Here is a 17787-nt window from a genome sequence, read left to right as displayed (position 1 = left end):
CTCCTTCTGTCAGCTCTTACACTTAGAGCTGAGTTCTTTATTTTACTCAGCAGAAAGTCAAATTTTAAGGAGGCATTGAAAGAGTGGTTTTCTATAGATTTTCCAGTTTAAAACATTGGTTATTTATTTAAGTAAAAACATTTTGTATAAAATGTCTCAAATAAGACTTCTCATGTTCCTATGTTTTATTACAGGTAAGGAGGTAGTGATCCTTAATAGTGTAAATATACTAAAATGTGCAATAATGAACAAACTTAAAATTGCCAGGGTCAGGAACCAAGTCATCCAAGTATAACTGATCTTTTGTATGTTTGGATTTTGTGACTCCTAGGTTAGAGACCCAAAATGATACTGTTCCCTCCAAATCCTAATTTTGAATAGAATCATATAATAGTATGATTCCCATTCATTAAAGGTAGTGCAGTGGGTTATGGATTATTGGTTTACCTTTGAAAATGTTAACTCTTCACATGAACCACTTATATATACAGGACAGGAAATGTACACATATACACACACACATATATATATATAAAATTAATGTGAAGTGTAAACATTTTGAAAGGTAAATCAAGAATCCATAACTTACTGCACCAGAGATTAATGAATGGGAATCATACCACCATATATATGCACGCGCACACATGCATGCGCATGCACACACAATATAAAATGACTGGAAGTGGAACTAAATCCCTTCTGAGGGAGGGGGATGGAGGTGAAGGGAAATATAAAATGGAAACTCAGCCATGTTTAATCATCCTAAGATTCTCTTAATATTTTCTTTAAAAGAATCATTGTAAGTGCTGACTTTGATCAAAACTGAATACATCTATCTGATGGTCCTATAACCTTACTGGTATATATGTAGGAATGTCCATACCCACCATACCAAAGTAAATTAAAACTATATATATATTTTTTACAATCCCCACTAATCATAAAGACTTCTTTCCATGATAAGAAATGCATTCACGTTTTATGGAATATTGAGCTAATTTCAATACCTCGAGAAACTTTCTTGTAACATTACAGCTTTCTTATCCCTTCCACAAAAGATGTGTACTTGAGTAAAATAGTATATGAATATTATAATATTAGCTTAAGTGACCCACTGTCTACTTTTAAAAATTAAATATATATTTATTATGAACAGATGGTGGCCAAGGAAGGTATCAACTCTGCCTCTCAGCCAGAAGGTCAGGTCATGGCTGAGAGACCAAAGAACAATTGCTGTTTGCTACTCAGTGCCATGTAGGATGAGACATTGCTATCTTCTCTATATGTGAAGTTAAATATGAAATAATAACGGAGTTGTTTTTGTAAGATTTTGTACTGACCTGTTAACATTTGTCAAAGACAATTTGTAATGTTTATCTCACTATCCTTGACTTCTTTATATAGTTCCTAATATTTTTCAGCCTATGGAGCTTTCTATTATAATTATTTTTCTTGCTAAAAGCCTAGAGTTATAACTATAACATACAAAAAAATTGTTCAAACATACACACTACTGTTTCTAGAATCCAACAATGTCAGTCTAAAATATCTGATCACTGAAATTGCTATATGTATGTCGTATTTCAAGGAACACCAATGCTTCCTCTTAAAATATACAGACTTCCAATTAGTATTTTGGCTTTTTTTTTATTTTCATAATGATAAAACATGAGCAATTCCAAAGGTAAACTTAAATATTTTGTTATATTTTGAATTTTTTCAAAATATTAACCCTGGGGAAAGCTGCAGAACAAAACCTAAAATCCATGGTATTTCTTTGCATACTTTCTTCCACACATCCCAGTTTATTATTATGCCAAGATTATACCAGATTTCCTATCTGTGAGAACTGTCAAGATAGAAGAACAGCCTTGCTTTTTGTTTTCAAAGTGCCTCTAGGCCGTAAGGATGTAGCAGAAATGTTACAAGGCCTCAGTTCCCAGACAGCGTGATCTGCTACTGCCATTACACCTTAAAAATTTTTTTGGCTAGTAAATTTAAAATGGAAAAATATATTATGTGCCTTTTGATTATAATCTGATTCATTATTTTTCCCCCTTTAAGCTGAGTTGCATCTTTTTATAAACTACTAACTACATAGTTGTTTCTCATTAAGGTTTTGTGATGACTACTATCTTTATTTTGTAATACTGCATTGTAATACTGTTCATTTGTTTAAAGGAGAAGAGTATGGCTTAAAACATGCTGGATAAACTACTTTAAATAGTAAATGATACATGCACTTAAATATAATGTGCATGTGTGCCTAACAAATTTTCTGTATATCTAAAATATATTACCAATATCAAGTCAAATATAGTGGAGAGTTTCTGAACCAAGAATTGGAAGTTTAAATCCTGAAGATTTAAACTGGTAGAATAACAGTACAAAAAAGATTTTTAAAAGATTCAATAGAAGGCAGCTGTCTGAACTGTTAACTAATTTAATGGTAATTCACCTTACTGTTTATTTTTTAAAGGGATGTCTTGTCGCTGTTTACCTACAAGGCATATAATGTTTTATAAGTAATACAAATTCATTTTTAAATAATCAATTATTAATACCTAATGGCATATTTTCATAATAATTTTATTTTCTCTTATTAGTTTTTTAAACTTTGTTTTGAATCACAAAATCCATTAAACTTGAATCTTCACAGAAATTGGTAAAGAAATGACACACTTTACCTTACATACTTCACATGTTATAATTGTTAATGTTCTACTTTTTTGTATGCATACACATTTGTGTGTGTTTACTTGTGAGAGAAGTGAATAAACATATGTATATAGTACATATAAATTAAACACACTGAATCTATAGTATGTGTTCGCACGCTGTATATAAAAGAATGTGTTAAGTATTATGTAATTATGGAAAACTGACTTTTTTAGGGCTGAAAACAAGAATAATCCAGACAAGAGGTATTTTTTTAATAGTAAAAACTGGCTTGTTGCCATTAATTTAGAACCCACAAAATAGTAATAAATGACCACTATTAGAAAAATGAATCATTCCAACTTCAGAAACAACCCTATTTATGTTTTTAATAACTGCAAAGTGATAGCAGTATCATTTCTTACCTGGTCCTTAATTTCAAGCTCCCTTATAGTTTTTGTTCTGTACTCTCTGAGCTCCTTTTCTGCCTCATCCTTCTTCATTTTGCTTTGATTCAACTGATATCGCATTTCTCCGCACACCTGTTAGATTGCACAGAAAACATGATCTGTAGCTTGTGGAACTAATGTGCAATGTTTGCATTTAGATCTTTTGGTGCCCCCTAGAGGCCATTTATTTCCAATTTATTTCAATTTACTGATCTTTTAAGACTACATATGGTAACTGTTATAACCAAAGGGGTGAATCCACATCCTCTCTATACTAATTAACTTGGAAATAGGCATTACCTGCTAGATTCAATTATATCTGGATCAAGATTTGTTAAGTATAAATATCTATGCTGCAAATACATGTGCTGCTAAATACATTTAGAGTGGAGTTTTTCATTTTTGGGAGATTTCTTTTTTAAATTCAAAGAAATTCTTTTACAGTACTTCAAATACTAAATATTGAAGTCAGTCATATTTTCATGTAACAGAGAGATTTCTTATCTTGCCTATTTTTCTGCTAGTACGAATAAAACTTTTAGATTGCAACATAATTATTTTCAAACTTGAAGTGAAATATTACATTCTTATCCACAGACTGAAAATAAATTTCTTAACTGTAGCACTAAACTAAAATGTCTACTTTGACCATGAATAAGCCAACAGAGAAACACCAAAAGAGCTTGCTCTAGGTGGGAAAAACTGGGAGAAAGGTAACTTTAACAAAGGTAATGAATACTGTTCTGGATACTGGTGTTTTTGAGTTAAAATTTTTTGGGATTTTCTGCCCAATTCTCTGCTGACAAGGAAGAGATTTTTGATAGGCTCTCTAGCTCTCCTTCACCATCCAAGCCAACCATCCTAAATTTGTATGATCACTTTAGGTTAAGAATTCAACCTTAATTATACACGCAAGTGCTTAATCCCCCAGGTAGATTAAATTTACTCTCTCCCTGTCCTGCAGAGGTAGGAGGTGCCCTTTGTTTCATGTCAGTCCATCTCTGTCCTCCTCATCCCTCCCTATCTTCTGTTCTTACCCAAACGCATTTCCTCCTTCCCTATTTTCTTCCATAAATTTCTCTTCTTTTTCCCCACATTCTCCTCTGTCGCTGCTACCCAAATGCCACAGAATCCTCAGTCTTCTCCTGCCCATCTCATTCTCCTTTCTCTTTCCAGTTTCTTGTCTAGTTTTCTAGGCAAGAAGGATCCTCCTACGTAGACCCTATCTTCTGTAAGGACAGGTTGGCTGAAGTCATTTTGGAGACACTGCAAGTCTTTAGAAACAGCTGCCTTCCTTACAAATGCAAAGCATTTAGGAAAATGGTGGCTATATTCTCTGACATCACTTTACAATTGAGTACCATTTAAAATAGTGAGAAATAATGGTGTTTTCAACAAACAGCAAAAATTCACAAGCCTGATACCTAAAACAGAGATCTCATGATTGTTTAAAATACCTAATACTCAAAACTGAGACTTGTAAGTGTTTACTTCCTCCCCTTTTCTCTCATAGACAGAATATAAGATGGGGTTCTCTCTCTTTTCCCTTCATGAAGGGGAAAATTACTGTCACCCAACCCATCTCCATGTGTAGCACAGATAAAACAGAACAAAGGAACCAGCTGTTAGAGCTGCATGAATAACTTATTTTTCAGTTTGCCAACAGCTCCAAAAAATAAAGGGAAAAAGAATAAGTTTGGATCAACCCCAGACTGAATAAACCCAAATAAAATGTTACAGTCAATTTCAAACATTTTGCCCCGTCTGTTATTTTATACACTTTTTTAAAAATTAAAAATCAAATTATTTGGAAACCAAGAGCTAGACTTAATATAGAACTTAGATACTACTCCCAAAAAACAAGGAAGAGATAATGTGATAGCGTTCTTATACTATAGCTCAGTGGTTAATATGCTCATCTAGAATATGGAAAACTCAGGTTCAAAACTGTTTTCTTCCTTCTACTGCTTCTCATTCTTGGTTTTGTAAGGGGAGTCTAGGCCCTTTGTAAATCTAGCCTGAATATTTTTGTTTTAGAAATACAAACATTAAATATTTTAACATTTCTAAATTGTTACTTTTGGTTTAGATAATTTGGGCCCAAATGTGTAAATAATTATGCCTGTCCAAAACTATATTTTTCAAGCAAAAGTTGTTCATCAAAAAGAATTGTAACCAGTACTATAAGAAGGAGCAGTGACAGGAGTATGAGGTGAGGAAAGGCCGCCCAAAAGCCTGTGCCAAATTGCCCCCTCCTAGTGATCACAGTACATTGCTACAAGAAAAATCTATAACTGGCTGCTGCAAGTCCCTCTTTAGCCTTGGGTTAGAGTCCTGCAATGGGAGTGAAATACTACTGGGACATGTCAGACATGCCAACATGTTAACAGGAGCAGGAAAAAATAAACTGTATTGAAGACAGGACTAGACAAAAAATGGCTTGGTGGAATTTGTGGGAACAAATTTAATTTATTTTTTTCCCATAGTAATATGAAAAAAATGATTGCATTTGAGCTCAGAACCACTGCATCAAACATTTGTCTCTGGTATGAGATCAGGCAGGATATAAAAAGAGCAGGATAAAATACACAAAGAAAAACACAGGAATGAGTGGGAGCAAGAAAGGTTTCTACAGGCCAGGTTAGAAACTAGACTAAATGCATAATGCTGTGCAGAGCACTACAGAGTCAAACAGAATAGGCTTCACATTATTGTCCTATAACTATCTCCCATATCATCAAGAGAATCATTAATTAAATGCTGATTGCAGAATTTCAAATAGTGATTATGAACAGGCTAAGAAAAAAAACCCCATCTCATTTTGTGGGGTGATCTGCCTGCTAAAAGAAATTCATCTCTCTACTTCTAAACTTGTAAATTTTGTCTAAAAATCTGAGACATACATTTACCATCTTTCCAAATATTCTTTAAAAAGAATAAACAGTGAAAACCATAAGAGATTACCATGTGATGTTTCAAACCACTCTAACTTGCAAAATGTCTCTACCTTATTAATGTCCATCTCCCGAGAAGTAAATTGATTTTGGGCTTCCTCTAGTTGGTTAGCTATTAAGTTCTTTTCTCTTGTAATTCTCTCTAACTGTGCTTCATGTGTGGCCACATTCTGAGACAGAACCATCACCTAAAAAAAAAAAAAAAAAGAGATTGAATGCATAGTGAAGAGATTCAGCCTAGAACCAATACCCAAAACTTCATTTTAAGTCAATGGGAATTTTGGCAAAGCAGGAAGTGACCAGGATCACATCCTGAATAAGGATTACATAATTTGATCCATAGTGAGTTGTAACAATATTATTTTGGAGTGATTCGAACTGCAATATCCATTCGGAATATATTCAATTAACTACACCATTCTAGTACTTGTTAATACATATAATGTTAGGAACAGTCCCTTATTCCTGTTGCGCCATAAGACCTATTCACCTATCACTCACAGACTCCAACTGGTAAATGGCAACTACCATTAGCCCCAGAAAAAGCAGTTACAAAAACTCAAATGTCACTGCAAATAAAGATCTTAAATTAATTCTGAAACATCCCACCATCGTAAAACAAACCAAGATGCAATGTAGTAATAACCAAGTAAATGCAGGATGTTCTAAAAGTATAGTTATTTTATGACTTCATATTTCAAGCAAATTGAGCTGAAATTTTGCTGAACGATGAAAAAGATACATAACAATAAAACAAAGATTTTGCCCTTGAGCTGTTTAGTCCTTAAGCTGGCTAACATAACTGGAAATAATGGTGCCTGACAGTTCTAGGTTAACTTTACAGGAAGTCGAAACGGAATTTAAGGGCTTACGTACAATTACACTACTGTAGAGCCATTATGTATACACCTGTTTTATGGACCCATGCCAATTTGTTCCTCTAAAACAAATCGCTTGTTAAATGAACTAATAAAGAATTCATAGAGAGATAAATATAATATAGCGCAAAAAAACCCTTTCCTGGCTTTTTTGTTTGTTATCAAAATAAGTACTGCATTTCACACTTACCACTAATACATGTGTAAAATCTTATTTTCCTACAAAGATAAATCTAATTACCAACTACAGGATCAGCATAGTAATAATTTCACAGTTTTACCAAATACTGTACAATCACAAGCGTATCACAATATTATCATTAGACAGTGTTTTAATGGGTCTAAAGATCACATTATGAGACTGAAGCCCTCAGAGAAACAAACATTAAGATGTAATTTCAGGGTTGATAACAATATATAGCAATGTATTGGTTTGAGGAACTAAACTGTGATAGTAGTGAAGAATATAGTTTTATTTTTTGAGTTAGAGATATTTATGTTGCATGAATTCATACTGCCAAAATAGATCTGCAGGCATGCAGTGACATCTGTAGTAAGTACTACTTCCTGTAGATAAACTTGTCCTTTACAATCAGTCACTTTTGATACCTCTGTGTTTTCAGTGCAATATAAGTACACCTTCAGTTATGGCTTGGCAACTGATTTTTGATGGTTATGTAGGACAGGTTTGCAGTTTATTGACTACAGCATTGTACACTTAATGCCTGTTCCATTACCATATTTTCCATGCTCATATTTCCCACCATGTACCGGGAAATGCACCTATAGCACTCCCATCCTTATACTACCCCAGTGATTCTCTAGTAATGTCAAAACTGGAACCCAAATTGCCCTCAACTTTGGTTTTTAATACTCCAGTGATTACTTGTGGCCTACTTCACTGAGATTCTCTCACTACTCATCTTACTGTTCCTTCCCTACCGCACCAAACTCCTCTGTCAGGTTGCACAATTTCACTGCTGTTAGTGAGAGAATTTTTTCCTTTTCACCTTCTCTCATGTGGAAATAACTTATTATGACTTATTATTCATATTCCAGCAGAACCTAAAGGTGCCACCTAAGATCATGGCAGAATAAACACTAAGACTGCATCCACACAAGTGTGGATGTTTGGTTTCTCCAGGGACAACTAGCAGCAGCAGACCTTGTACCACCGCTAGTTGTCTCTGTGGCTCCAGCTGGACAGGCTCTGGTTTTGAGCAGTGCGTGCTGTCAGTGTGAGCACTGCTTTGCTTTTATTTTTTTCCTTTCTTTTGCCTCCAAGAACTTATAAATGCAAATAAAAGGTGAGAAACTGAGGTTGCTTTAGTCCCATTTTTACAGCTGTGCAAGGGAAAAAAAGACTTATTAAGGTCATAATAGGGATGGAAAGGTACGCAATCTTATAATTAAATACTTTAATATAAAGCTGACACTGGCATTTCCTAATCTTTAAGTGCTTGACTTTGCAACCTTACTAATGTTCCTTGAATGCATGATGACAACCTGTTGTCTTCTTTCTGGTATTACTTTTAACTTTTGAGGCTATTTTAATAAATGAAATATGAAAATATTACACAAACTGAAGTTATATTGTACCTTATCAAGTGTATCAAGCTACTAATCACTTAGTATGTATCCAACCTGTCATCCATCCCTACTAATGGTTCAAATGATTACATAAGCTAATTATTTTCTAACATTTTGATGTGTAAATTTAATACTTGTTTACTGAAGTATTGCCTGAATATTCTTTTCTTGCATAAAAAGCCATTACTTATTGTTTCAGAGAAGTATTGGATGTTCTTAATCTACCACCACCACCACTCTACCCCTGCAATAATATAATAATAAATAGGATTACTGTTGATGCCAAGTCTTCCCTTTCTTTCTTCATTTCTTCCCGCAGTGCTTCTTTTTCACCATCTCGCTTATCTAGTTGGGAAGCTAGCTCCCTTCCAAGGCGATCTTTCTGTCTTTCCATCTCACTTTTCAGTTGATCACACTGGAGTAGAGCCTAGGGAAAAATATTTTATGAAACTCAAATTGAAAAAACAAACAAACTATGGTCTGAGGTAAAAAACAATCATCCTTCCAAAATGAGGAATTCATTATAAAGTATTCTAATGCTTTTAGAGAAATCATTTTACTTATAAAAAGGGTTTTATGTATGTACACAGATGCCTCTACATATACACCAGAATATAAGAGTGTTTATACACTTGCCCCGGGAGGGGGTGAGGGGAGCTTTAATTATTAGAGCAGCTCCGAGAGCCACTTTAATTAAAGCACCTGGAGCATCACATGTATCAATGTCCCTGCACTGAAAAATGGCAGTGAGGGCACTTTAACTGAAGCTTGTCGAACAAGCTTAGTTAAAGCACCCCACCACCATTTTTCAGTGTGGGGATGCTGATATGCAATGCTGGAGTCTTCTGGAGCATGCTAATTGCCATACTCCAGCAGACTTGATTACTGTATGTGTATAGGTGCCCTAAGAAACTAAAATAGGGTTGAAAGAGATGAGACCATGCATACATGCACAAAAATATGTTTGAGAGCTAAAGATTACACGTCTACAGACAACTTGGTTCTCAAATGTGGTTCCTATTGTGTTCGCAGTTCCTGGAATCTATCAGTTATTTTTTCTGTATAGATTAGCAACTTGTTTTTGACAAGGGAATGTGACCTGCACTTAAAAAATCCTAGGTATCTCTCACTCAAGAAGTGCAAAGAAAAATGCCCTCCATTACCCAACTCTTATAAACACTGAAAGCATGGTTGCCTTCAATACCACACATCAGAAAAATGTACTGTCAGCACTGTTCTTTGCCTGAAGGATACAATATAGGGTACAAAAGGTTATATTGCCAGAGAAGGAATTTGACAAAGTAGAGGCAATTATTCTTTTCTTCTGATGTTCAGATTTTTCAAATGATGCCAAAGAGTGAATATATCTATTTCCAGATTCTTGCTGGAAATACTGCTCAACTGAGTTCACCTAGAACATTAGAGTTCAGGTTCCACCACTCCTAGAGGACAGCAAAAAACCTGTATTTCTCTTGTCCAAGCTGCATTGTCCAGAGACAGTGGACAAACGGATGTAGTTAAACAAACATGCATACTGCGTCAGGTCAGGTACTGAGTTAAAGCCAATTGGAAAAAAAATCTCCATTTTATAATCAAGTCCCTCTGACCAGCGAATAGGAATCCACAGGTCAAAACGGATGATTTAGCTCACTTATCCCTACAGGCTTATGCAGACAGTATAGCTGCAGCGTAACAACTGCTATCTGGTTTGGAGCAACAGCCCTCCCCCTCCCTTTGTAAAGCTGATCCAAGCGCATGCTTGTCCATATCCTAGTTCTAGTTTCACTGACATTCTGTATATTTAAGCCTCAGTATAGTCTACTTCAAGAAATTCAAAATGAAGCTCATGTTGGACTACTTTATTTATAGTTCCTAGTAATGTAGTTTTCCAAATGATACTCTGTTTGACTAAAGGAAAAAAAAATACAGTGCCTCCCATGTGTTTCCTTTGTGCTGGGTTATGCAAGACAGATGAAAGCTACACCATTTAATTCTCTCTCAAGAGGGGAAGTCTCCACAAGTCCACCCTGTGGGATGCTAGACATCTGGGGAGTAGCTCTTATCTCTAGAGAAAAGTAATCTAAGATCAAATCAGACTGTTAACATCAGTTCTTTTCTATAGAAATCTAACCCTTGGGCAACGCTAAAATGCAAACAACAATGAACATCTGCCCTCATGTCCTCACCTTTTGACAGAAACATGATTGTAACAGCAAAACAAAACACAGCACTACTCTACATTTTAAGAAGGAATTTTTATTTGATTAAACTGCTGCTGTTTTTGCAAGGAGGATCAGTAGTTCAAACTATTGCTCCTTTAGCAAGTCAATGTTTAAAATCCATCTCCCAGGTTTGCTTCAACCTGGGAAGCTTTTCATTACCAATTCCCCTATAAAGACTAAGCATTACAGGTCAAGAGGTTGCAAGCAACAGAAGCAAAAAACAGCAAGGATACATATTTCCAAAGAATGAGCACCATGTACCCTGTTTCTCATAAACTAAATGGAACTGATAGTTATCATAATAAATTTGTCCTTTAAAAGCCAAATCCTACTTGCCTTGTCTATATAAATTTTCCCTTTATATTCAATGAGATGCATTTGCCCCTATGAATGATGCACTTGGCTCTTTCTTTTCTGCATTTACTCAAGAATATACAGGATGAAGTAGTAAAATGCTTTCCCAGTGTAAGGGAAAGAGAAAAAAAAAGGGGAGTTTTGTTTGTGTTTTTTTACCTGAAGGGAGAGGAAGCTTGTAATATGGAGATGTAATAAAGGGCATGGGGAGTATGGACCCCCAGCCACTGATCGTTCCATATGTACCTGTGCACCTCATTATTACCAGTGAGGGCTTCCAGCAGAAAACCTGCCATTCATTTACTTACATTCCTTTTACTGGATTGTCAGGAATTTATAGCACTGTTATATCTTATTAGTATTTAGGTCAGTATTGATTAGTCTTACAGAGCCTTATCAAACGAGAACGTTTTTTTATGTTAAACTGAATACGAAGCATAGGGATAGATTAAGATGAAATTTATGGTTGGTGGGCTTTTTTTTTTTTTCCAAGTCAGACAGAAAATGAAACAAAGGGAAAATTAAGAGTTATCATACAATAGGAGGTCTGAGGACAACAATCATTTAATACTCTCCTCAGCAGGAGGGATTTTTGAGGTACGTATTTCTAGAATTGTGTTCGCAAAACAGTGAACACTGCTGTTATACAAATAGGGAAACCAATAATCTGTTTAAAATTTTAATAACAAAGTCAAACAATTAGGGGCCAGATCCTCTTCCACCTATTGCTGCCTAAGTGAACCTAGGCACCAAATGTGATCCTATTCCACTCTGCTTGAGTCCTGGAAAAAAACAGTTAATGCAAAAGGTGGATGGGTCTTCTTCCTGATTACTGGTTTTGGGAACTCTGCCTTAAAGCTTAGTTTATGGCAGGTTTCAAAAACTGGTGCATTAACATTTTTTCCAAGGACTCGAGATGGGTGGAATAGAATCACACCTAGGTGTCCAAGTCCCTACAAGTACCTAAAAGGCAAAATAGAATCTGCTCCTAGGTATCTTAGTCATTCACCGGTAAATTCTTCAGACGACAACTGCTAAATATTTTACAGCTAGATTTTCAAAGCTATTTATGCACCTAAAAAGGTGGGTAGATACACAGTGATAAAAGAAAAGTGCCTAATTAACTGATTTAGATGAAACTTTAAATACATACATACCATGGAGCCTTTAATTCCTGGTCAATTAACAGTTAATGGCAATTAAGCTAAGTGCTAATGTTAAAATGCTACTCCTCTATAGCAAACCAACTGTTGAGACTTTTTCCTTCCCATCATAATTTCTCCACTTTTTCCTTTGGACTTGTAATTTTAGGGAAAGATAAAATAGTGTTTATAGTGTAGCATAAGTCACATCAACAACCAATACTCCATTAACCAGTGGAACCTTATCATTTATATTCTCAAATTTAGTAGTAATTCACTAATTACACAGTAGATGGCACTGTATATCAATATAATGATTTCATTTACAATAAAGTGAAGCAAGTACTTAATTAGTTTTAATATAAGCATTAGACTAGAAATTAAAATTTGCCATTATCATTACTGCCCAAGAGTTCACAGGCATATAGCATTTCACATCTTTAAAGCTATACATATATTAACTATTTAATCCTTACAACACTCCTATGAAACAGTTAAATACTACTTGTAGGCAGTAACAAGCAATATTTTCAAAAGCAGCAGAGTGATGTATGCATACTAGGTTATCAATTAAATACATAACTACAGCCCTACAGCACTTAGGTGCTTTTGAAAATCCAACCTGATAATTTTCATTGGGCTATGAAACCGAGTTAAGTGATTTGTCTCATGGCCTATCAGTCTGAGAACATGGATTAGAACTCAAAAGTTCAAGTCCCAGCTTCAGAGCACTAAGGATACATCTGTATGGCAAAAGGCACAGCTATTCTGAAACACTGGTACTCTAAGACATACCACGTTTAGTCTGCACAAACGAGCAGTAAAATGGAATGTGCACCTATACATTCAGGTGACAGGCAAAGTCGATAAGCACCTACAGAACATCATATTAATCTGGATACAAGCTAACACATGCAGTGACAAGCTAATACATGGTATGTTTCAGCATGAAGTTGCTTGTGCCACACAGATATGTTTTAAGACAAGCTTTCCACTCCTCCTTCTCTTAACAGACTTATAATGGATATCACAAAACAGAAAACATTAAATGATCTTTCATTTCAAGTCAGTTACACAATTTAGACATAGACTAGTGTTTTACAGTCCAGTAGAATTATTTCCTTATTGGTGGAAACAAGTGTAATCAACATTTGTGGTATTTAGGAATACTGAAATCCCTAACCATCTTCTTGAAGAAGATACCTTAGTCTTTTCTAAGTTGGCTTCTTCTGCCATTTGCACAGCTTGTTTCACTTGTTCGTAGGCACTAGATTCCCTTTGCTGCATCTCTCTCAGGTGCTTTCTCACTGAAACAAGTGCACCCATTAAGTCATCTCTTTCTCTGCATTAGCAAAAGAAACCATGGAAAAAGAAATATAAAACATTAATGGACTGAAAACATCAGGGTTACAAGTAGAGTTAGATGAAAATCAGCATTCATTTGTATTTAGTTTAATAGATACAGTAGTGCCAGCTCAGCACATATCAAAGTCTAATGTGTTAGCTGACCTGTCTTTAAAAGTACTGAATTAAAGAAGCTGCCAGGAATAATGGCAAGGTTCATATCAGCAAAGTACCCAGGTTGATTAGCAATCAAACAAAAGTACAAGGTCAATGGTAATCTTCAGAAAAAAGGCCCAATCAAAATTTGACCCAAATGATTAAGAATATTTTCTACATTATATTTAAAGTAAAACTACACTGACTCATAGTATTTCAGATAGTTAAACACTATCTATGACCCTTTGTATTCTGCCATGAACTAGATCTGAGTTCAACTACAAGATTTCTGAATTCTGCACCACTATAATCTCCTCAACCAAAATTTAGAAATTTAGTTTTTTTATTAAAAAGGAAGCTGAATACTATGGGTACTGAGTCAATGCAGTGGCTCCCATGTTCTTTTCTTTATTTTTTTAATGGACCAAATTTTCACATTGATAATGTATAATTACATCAAAGAATTTGTTTTGAATGTAGCTATAGGCTTTGGCTCTTTTAGCACATGGGACAGCATGAGAAGCCTCTTGGATTGTGCAATAATCTCACTGAAAATCTCACATTTGCTATATGTACTGTATATACTACATAGCAAAAAAAATCCCCACCATTACTGGGTATGGAAGTTACATAATCACATTTCATAGCTTTAATGAGTTTTGGGCATATCACTCCATTTGGTTCCACTGAAATTCTCACTCTGAGTGTTTCTTCTATGCAGTGAAATACTTAAATATCATTGACTGCACTGGATTCAAGTGGGACTTTTCTGAGTTACACCAGATGAGGATTTGGCTCCAAGACTTCAAAATGTCACTTCTACGTATTAATAACACTAAGAAGAATGGGTGAGCTCAAACATCTTGTTTCAAGCTGCCCATACTTGGAAAATCAATAACATATTGATTTAAGTTGTGCGCATATTCACAGATTTCCTTTTAAATAAAGCCAGAATAAAAATTCAAACGAGAACTTGGATTCTAATGTGCAATTTTTCAGTGAAGAGTATATTGCTTGGCAAGCGTTCTGGCCCTGGAAACAGGAAACACTTGGTTTCCCTTTCAGTACCTATGGTATACCTGATGCTGACATAAAATATTCATCTGATAAACTACATTTACCTTCAACCATCTCACTTGCATCTCAACCACTAACTCACCTCTACTGGGACTACTTCCAATACCTCACAACTCTTGAGTAACTTCAAATTTCTGAGAACAGATAATTTTGTAATGGTTGGCTAGCAGAGATCCTGTTTGAACAAATCAATGTTTTAATGTGCTGGGATTTTCTGTATTAATAATTATATATCAAAGCTCTTTGCACCTTGGTAAGTTTTTTATTATTATTTAAATCTAAATAAATAAAACCAGCCACTTTTTTTAAACTGCACAAAACTTCTCACTTAGATTACTCTAGGTTGAGGTGAAGCAAGCAAAGTACTCTATCCGAGACCAGTGACATGTTAAAGGTCCAAATCAGTGAAAAGAAGAATTTAAACATTTATAGAACTAAGAAAAAAAATAAGACAACTGTGCTTCCAAAATTCAAGTCCTCATTAGAACCCAAAGAATCGAACAAAAGGGATCAAAGATGAATGCTAGAGACAATGAAAGGAAGAAGCTATACTGAAGGTGATGGTTACCATGCTTACAAAAAACTACTGAAATGCTGTTGGAATTGAAATAAGTGACAAAACTCCCATGGGTGAAGATTTGACTCTGTATTTTTCCATTTTTAAATCAGAAATTCCAACAAAATTCTCCTACAGCACTATAACTTGAACTCAAAATAATAATTTTCTTGTCGAACTATTATAGTCTTAGGTTAGAGTTTAAGCTAAAACAACCATTATTAATAATTGATATTTCCTCCTAAAAATAACTGCACTTTAAATTAAAATAAACCTACTTTGTTAACCTTTCAACGGTCTGCATGTGGACATTGGAATGAGTCTGGGAAAGAACAGCTTCGTGTTGTGCACATTTCAGACAAAGACCACCAACCCGGGTTAAATTACTTGATGCAGTAAGTGAATCTTGGTGCTTTAATCTTCCTTTCAGATCTTCACAATTTTTTTGCGATTCAGATAGATCTTTTCTAGAAAGGAAAAAAAAAAAATATTGTAAAGAAACAGGTGTTACCATATTCATTAAAATAATTTTACATACCGCATTCTATATTTAATTGAGGAAAAATAAACAAATAGTACAACAAAGGGATCTCTTACTAATTTATATCATTTTAAACCACTTGACACTGCATGGCAGATTCACTTTTTAATAACAAAAGTGGTACTATCACCTCAAAACTGAACGATGCACAAACCCCCAACTATATCACTCCCTGTCTTTTTTCTTGTCAAAGACAGGGAGGTTATCAGCAGACTCAGTTGAAAATCATGGTTTTCCAAAATATCGTTTTACCAAAGAATAAGCTGTTTGCTAGTATATGGAGGAGATAGGGAATGCAGCCGATCAATGGCAAGGATATCTAAGATCTCTCAAGATGGGGAAAATCCAGTGAATCTGTATTCTGCATTCCCCTTAAGAGTGATGTCATTACCTCCTTGCCTGCCCCCTACCTGTGGATATGAATCAGCAGCAATATGGCATGCATGTTTCACATGTTCCCTGCTACAAATTCTGCAACGTTCAGCACATTGGCCATGATACAGCAGATCAAGAAAGCTCTTGCTTAAGTTAAGCATCAGAATAGTCCTATCAAAGTCAAAAAAACTACTCGCATGCATAACTTTAAGCAAATGCTTAAGTGCTTTTCTGGATCACAGCCAGGCTACTTAGATCTTGAAATATCAAGTAACCAAGGGAAAAAAAAAACCCTCTATTAAGCAGGTACCTGCATTCAAGCACTGGCAGAAGCTTTTAAATAATTTTATATTTGACTTTATGATTTCTGCACTTTTGCACCTCAAGCCAGGGAACAATCAACAGTCTTAGCTGCAATTTTAAGTTCTGATTCACTGCACTAGCAGAGTTAGCTGTTCTCTGAAGGTTTCTATGGTTGTAGGGTACATATTTCAATTGGCCACCCCACCAATACCTCAACCCCACACAAATTAAAATATTTCTTTTTATAAAATATTTTTGAACTTCATGTATTTGTTATTTATTTAAAAAACAACAAAATTAAAATATCTACTCTTAGCTACTTAACATTATCTATTTAAAATATAAAGCTTGTGGTATGAGATCCCCATTGAATTAACAGAACAACTTTATCCTGTTCTTTTTTTTTCTTAAAGTAAACCAGACTAGATTATCAAAATGGAAAGTTTTGTGCCTTTATGGAATCATCCTACAGCAATCAAAATTAAATTCTATAGGTTTTTTTAAAGAGCAATTTTTAAAGGAATACAAAAAAAATCCATGTTTTTATTTTATATAAAGAAAACTTTTCCATGAGTCTTGTAATTAGGTTGTTTTAAAATTACCTTTTAAACTATACCTCAGAAACATCTGTTTGTACCTGAAAAATAAATAACTACTACACATTTACCCGATTACTATTTTTAAAGCTTCTTTTCAAGGAGCATTCAGATCAACAGCACCACTTTTATAATTATTGACAAGTAATTAAAAAAATAATCCTTTCAATTTACCTCAGTGATCGTACTTGAGCTTCAAGTGCATCAGTCCTTTCTTGATAGAGAAGGTTTAGCTTCTCCTTTAGAAAAAGATATAGAAAAAAGTTGGTGTGGCTTTTCTTTTCTTCACATCTGTATTCTTTTAGCTCTTTATAAATAAATCCAGATATTAGAAATATTTACTTATTTCCTCTGAAGATAAGAAGGTATTCAAAACAAAGTATTTGATTAAAAAATCCACCTATTTTAATGTTGTTGCAACTCACTGTGTACAGACACTCATTTCTACAAAAAAAGTGTCTTCTGGTAGAAAAATAGCACAGGAGCTGGACTGTATAGTCAAAGCAAACAAAGATAGTCATCTTTCACATGGTATCCTATGTTGCTGGCATAAATGAGTAACAAGAAATAATTTTGCAGAATCTAAATGCCG

General features: G+C 34.7%; 1 protein-coding gene across 8 annotated transcripts in view; it reads right to left on the bottom strand.

Moving 5' to 3' along the window:
• Positions 1-17787, bottom strand: part of SDCCAG8 (SHH signaling and ciliogenesis regulator SDCCAG8) — a 151025-nt gene that overhangs the window by 111377 nt on the left and 21861 nt on the right. For all 8 annotated transcript variants that reach the window (XR_009456099.1, XM_059715964.1, XM_014600083.3 and 5 more), the window contains 6 exons: positions 17370-17434; positions 15659-15847; positions 13451-13589; positions 8804-8956; positions 6115-6249; positions 3084-3200 (listed from right to left, as the gene is read on the bottom strand). Coding sequence is in view for 7 of the 8 variants with exons in the window: in XM_059715964.1 (XP_059571947.1) it covers positions 3084-3200; positions 6115-6249; positions 8804-8956; positions 13451-13589; positions 15659-15847; positions 17370-17434 (798 nt within the window). In the remaining variant the exon portion in view is untranslated. The remainder of the gene's footprint in view (positions 1-3083; positions 3201-6114; positions 6250-8803; positions 8957-13450; positions 13590-15658; positions 15848-17369; positions 17435-17787) is intronic.

This window comes from Alligator mississippiensis, chromosome 1 (assembly GCF_030867095.1).
Source record: "Alligator mississippiensis isolate rAllMis1 chromosome 1, rAllMis1, whole genome shotgun sequence".
Classification (NCBI taxonomy): domain Eukaryota; kingdom Metazoa; phylum Chordata; order Crocodylia; family Alligatoridae; genus Alligator; species Alligator mississippiensis.
This window is presented reverse-complemented; position numbering and strand designations above follow the sequence as displayed.